At 44.0% G+C, this 5,580-nt stretch overlaps 1 protein-coding gene across 1 annotated transcript; it reads right to left on the bottom strand.

The window, feature by feature from the left end:
- Positions 1-449: 449 nt before the first annotated feature.
- On the bottom strand, positions 450-1,953 carry LOC109904815 (olfactory receptor 1D2-like). Its single transcript, XM_031789413.1, has one exon. It carries the CDS (start codon positions 1,815-1,817, stop codon positions 882-884), a length of 936 nt encoding a protein of 311 aa, XP_031645273.1. The 5' UTR covers positions 1,818-1,953; the 3' UTR covers positions 450-881.
- Positions 1,954-5,580: the final 3,627 nt, after the last annotated feature.

Below are 5,580 nucleotides of genomic sequence, written 5' to 3'. Positions count from 1 at the left end.
TGTCTTAACTCACCACCACTAATGAACTGTGGAGCTTCTCAAAGTATTTTTTCTTCACCTCAAACAGCAAGTAAACAAAGTCTGTTTTTAGAATCAATTGAGAATGACAATAGTTCCTCAAAGTGATAGAACAATATTTCCATCTCTCTCTTTCGATAACCAATTGGCATGAAATGGAAAAATGTAATGCTCTGATCCAGTGGAAACGTCAAAAAATATCTGACCCAGTTGATAGTTGATACAATGTTAGAGTTCGTTGAAGACAGCTCATGCCTAGAAAATGTGATTTATCGGATATTTATATTAATCAGGATATTTCTCAATGTTTTTATGTGTTGGCTTTATGTAGACTTTTTTTTACATAGTTGGCAGTGGCAATAACAGTTACTTTTAGATTAGTATTTAGATGACTATTGTAGAATGTAGATTAACCACAGACAATGATTTTAAGATACAAAGACTATTATAAATTAAATGAAAGTGTTCCACGATATTTGCCTTTGAAAATCATAACTCTCACGCAGGTTGGTAGAAATGGTAAGATAAAAAGGCACATCAGATGTCTGTATATGGAAAAATACATGTTTTAAAATCTAGACAGATTGATTGGTCGAAAGAAAAGACTACGCTTGGTTGACCAAGATTTTTGTTGTAGAAATGCAGGAAATTAGCATTAGATGCCCCAGAAAATATAGGGAGAGCCCCCAGACCCCCTGCCAGGTTATGTCCCCCCCTTACAGTTCTAAAACCAAAGTTGCGGAACTTGCGAAAGGTATCAAGAATTGGGCGCCATTTAACGTAGCAACAGTTTAGCAGATTTTACCTTTATTTTTGTTGACTTCTGATATGACGAAGTCTCCCTGTTGTGTAAGATCATGTAACTAACGTTTCATATCAATGATTTTATGTGCATTACACTTTCTGAAAACTGCTCTTCGAATCTTCTGGAGGTTAAGTCCATATATGAGAGGGTTAAAGACAGGTGGTATAACAAGGAATTGTACAGCCATTGCATTACGCATATTTAGTGTAATATTTACATTATTCCACCCTTGCAACGTGTCAAACAGGGTCACTGTGATGAAAATAAATATTGTTATTAAATGTGGCACACATGTCTGTGTGAACTTAATCCTTCCCTTAGCTGACTTTACACAATTCCTTACAATCTGACAGTAAGAAAATACAATGAAAAGTAACTGTAAAACATGAACCAAAACCATACATTTGTTCAAATTCTGATTGATGGTTATGGGTAAACATGCATGTTTCAGTATAGATGGATTGTCACAGAAGATCTTATCAATGCGAGATCCACACAAAGGAAGTCTGGCTGTTAAACTAAGTGCTATTAGTGATATGAATAAAGGATAACACCAAGACAATAAGAGTAACTTTCTAACAGTTAAAGATGTCACAATGGTATGATATAGTAGTGGTCTGCATATTGCCACATACCTGTCGTAAGACATCACTGTCAGAGTAGACATTTCACACAGGACAGATGTGTATATTACATAGGTTTGAGTCAAACATCCACCATAAGATATCACCTGAACATCTGACTGAAGGTCCAGTAAGAACTTGGGGTAGAAACCAGCAGTTCCATACAATCCATTGACACATAGACTACACAGAAAGATATACATGGGCTCATGGAGACCTTTCTCCTGAATGATTGTTATGATCAGAGTCAGATTCACAGTGATGATGAGAAGGTATGTGACAAGAGACAAGAAAAAATAAATAGATTTGTTGTTAAATGTCTCTTGTAAGCCAAAGAGATAAAAGAACTTGACTTGGGTTGAGTTCTCCATAGCTTTTGTTAATTTTCTTCCTCTGGTCAATGCAGCAATTCTTAGTCCTTACAAGGCTTCAGTGTGTATGGAGGTGAATGAATTCAAGTGTGAATCACTTAACAAAACTAATTCACATCCTTCCTCTAAATCTTAATTCTCAACAAAAAAGTTCCCAATACTAGCTGTACATTATCAGACTTCTGAGGTGTGAAAGAAAAAAAACGACTTGTCTCCATGAAATGTCTTCTTGCTTGACAGAGGAGACTGCTCCAAAGACTTGTCCTGTTAGCCTTTAAATACACCATAGTGTATACTCACATGGGATTGGTTGCGTCACTGCTTGGTATGGCAACTGCTTGGCCTCTGACCACAAAGCACTACAGGGGGTAGTGCCTTGAAGTCGGAAGTTATGTGTCGGACATTATCGATGAGGCATTCAATGACCACAAGGAGATGTTGCATGATGGTCAAGGGGATGTCACATGATGGTCATTTTCAGGACGTTCTCAGGACTTGTCTAGTGTCCTCTAAGTTACTGAGGATCATATCAGGAATTTCTCAGGACTAAATTAGGACATTGTGTGATCAAATCAAATCAAATTGTATAAGTCACATGCGCCGAATACAACAGGTGTAGACCTTACAGTGAAATGCTTCCTTACAAGCCCATAACCAAAAATGCAGTTAAAAAAAATATGAATAAGAATAAGAAATAGAAGGAACAAGTAATTTAAGAACAGCAGTAAAAAAAAAAACAGTAATGAGACTATATACAGGGGGTACCGGTACAGAGTCAATGTGCGGGGCACTGGTTAGTCAAGGTAAGGGAGGTAAAATGTGCATGTAGGTAGAGTTATTAAAGTGACTATGCATAGATAATAACAGTGTAGCAGCGGTGTAAAGGGGGGGGGGTGATGCAAATAGTCTTTGTTGTCACGACTTCTGGCGAAGTCGTTGCCTCTCCTTGTTCGGGCGGTGCTCTGCGTTCGACGTCACCGGTCTTCTAGCCATCATTGATCCATTTTTTCATTTTCCATTGGTTTTGTCTTGTCTTCCCACACACCTGTTTTCAATCCCATTCATTACCTGTTGTGTATTTAACCCTCTGTTTCCCCTCATGTCTTTGTCAGAGATTGTTTATTGTCAGTGTAGTGTTTTTGTTGTATAGGTGCGCGACGGGTCTTCTTACCCATATTTGTTTATGTTCTTTTTCCTGTTTAGTGTTATGGAGCATGTTTTTATGACATTATTAAAAGACTCCATTTTACACTCCGTTTGACTCTCCTGCGCCTGACTTCCCTGCCACCTATACACATATGCCTGACAGAATCTCTGACCAACAATATGAAGTCAGCAGGAGAGGACACTATGCTCATGGAGCTGGAGGAACGCGTTCAGGAACAAGCGAGGGAGCTTGACTGTATAAGCTCCGTCATGGATCGCATTGTCCAGAATATGGATCGCTGGGAGAGACAGGGAGTTTCTCCAGCGCCACCACCACCACAACCGGAATCTCCCTTGAACGTTTTTTCCTCTCCAGAATCGAAGATCCATTTATCCCTACCCACGGGATACAACGGAGATACTGCCGGCTGCCAGGGTTTCCTACTTAAGATGAACTTATATCTAGCCACGGCCTCCCCAGTACCATCTGACCGTGAGAAGAGTTACGCCCTCGTCTCATGCCTCACCGGGAAAGCCCTGGAATGGGCCAGCGCTGTGTGTAGAAGGGAGGATGCGGATTTGGACCATTTTGAGGAGTTCACCCGTCAATTCCGGATAGTATTCGATCATCCACCTGAAGGCAAAGCAGCGGGGGAGCTCCTCTATCATCTGAGGCAGGAGACGAGGAGTGCACAGGAGTTTGCTTTGGAATTTATTGACCTTGGCTGCCGGCGCTGGATGGAGCGACAGGGCCCTGATTGACCATTACCGTTGTAGTCTACGTGAGGACGTCCGTCGGGAGCTGGCCTGTAGAGACACCACCCTCACCTTCGACCAGCTGGTGGACATGTCCATCAAGCTGGACAACATGCTGGCTACTCGTGGACGTCTAGATCGGGGTCTGGTTGTTCCATCCTCTCGCACCCTCTCTACCGAACCTATGGAATTGGGAGGGATGGTGCGCAGGGAGACCGGAGGGGGTTCCCGCTCGAGCACCATTCATGGTCGCAGAGGGCACACTGCTTGTCGGTGCCGGGTTGGTTCCTCTGGGAATAGAGAAGGCAGGCAAGGCATTCTGGCATCACCCCAGGTGAGTAGGCACCATTCTCATCCAGAGCCCTCTGCCGCACTAATGTTTGTCTCGGTCTCTTTTCCTGATTTTTCACTGCATTCCCAGTATAAGGCGCTAGTAGATTCAGGTGCGGCTGGGAATTTCATTAATAAAAGTCTAGCTCATAGTTTAGGGATCCCTATTCCTGTGGATATGCCTTTCCCTATTCATGCCTTAGATAGTCGACCATTAGGGTCAGGGTTTATCAGGGAGGTAACCGCACCTTTGTGTATGATAACGCAGGAGGGTCACAAGGAGAAGATTAGTCTTTTCCTTATTGATTCTCCTGCGTAATCTGTGGTGCTAGGCCTACCCTGGTTAGCTTGCCATAACCCCACTGTTTCTTGGACACAGAGGGCTCTCACGGGGTGGTCGCGAGAATGCTCAGGTAGGTGTTTAGGGGTTTCCGTTGGTGCTACTACGGTGGAAAGTCCAGACCAGGTCTCCACCGTGCGCATTCCCCCCGAATATGCCGATTTGGCTCTCGCCTTCTGTAAAAAGAAGGCGACTCAATTACCACCCCATCGACAGGGGGATTGTGCGATAGATCTCCTGGTAGACGCTGCATATCCCAAGAGTCACGTGTATCCCCTGTCGCAAGCGGAGACGGAGGCTATGGAGACATATGTCTCTGAATCTCTGCATCAGGGGTTCATTCAGCCATCCATTTCACCCGTCTCTTCAAGTTTCTTTTTTGTGAAGAAAAAGGATGGCGGTTTACGCCCGTGCATTGATTATCGAGGTCTGAATAAAATCACAGTGAAATATAATTACCCGCTACCTCTGATCAATACGGTTATTGAGTTCATGCACGGGGCACGTTTTTTCACAAAATTGGATCTCAGGAGTGCGTACAATCTGGTGCATATTCGGAAGGGTGATGAGTGGAAGACGGCATTTAGCACAACCTCAGGTCATTATGAGTACCTTGTCATGCCATATGGGTTAATGAATGCTCCATCAGTTTTCCAATCATTTGTAGATGAGATCTTCAGGGACCTGCACGGGCAGGGTGTAGTGGTGTATATCGATGATATTCTGATGTACTCTGCTACACGCGCCGAGCATGTGTCCCTGGTGCGCAGGGTGCTTGGTCGCCTGTTGGAGCATGATCTATATGTCAAGGCTGAGAAATGCTTGTTCTTCCAACAATCCATCTCCTTCCTAGGGCATCGGATTTCCACTTCAGGAGTGGAGATGGAGAGCGACCGCATTACAGCCGTGCGTAATTGGCCGACTCCAACCACGGTAAAGGAGTTGCAGCGTTTTTTGGGGTTTGCCAATTACTACCGGAGGTTTATCGGGGTTTTGGTCAGGTGGCAGCTCCCATTACCTCACTGCTAAAGGGGGGCCCGGTGCGCTTGCAGTGGTCGGCTGTGGCGAACAGGGCTTTTGAGCACCTGAAGACTCTGTTTACCTCGGTGCCTGTGCTGGCTCATCCGGATCCCTCTTTGCCATTCATAGTGGAGGTGGACGCATCCAAAGCTGGGATAGGAGCAGTGCTCT

This window comes from Oncorhynchus kisutch, linkage group LG15, assembly GCF_002021735.2.
Source record: "Oncorhynchus kisutch isolate 150728-3 linkage group LG15, Okis_V2, whole genome shotgun sequence".
NCBI classification, from domain to species: Eukaryota; Metazoa; Chordata; class Actinopteri; order Salmoniformes; family Salmonidae; genus Oncorhynchus; species Oncorhynchus kisutch.
This window is presented reverse-complemented; position numbering and strand designations above follow the sequence as displayed.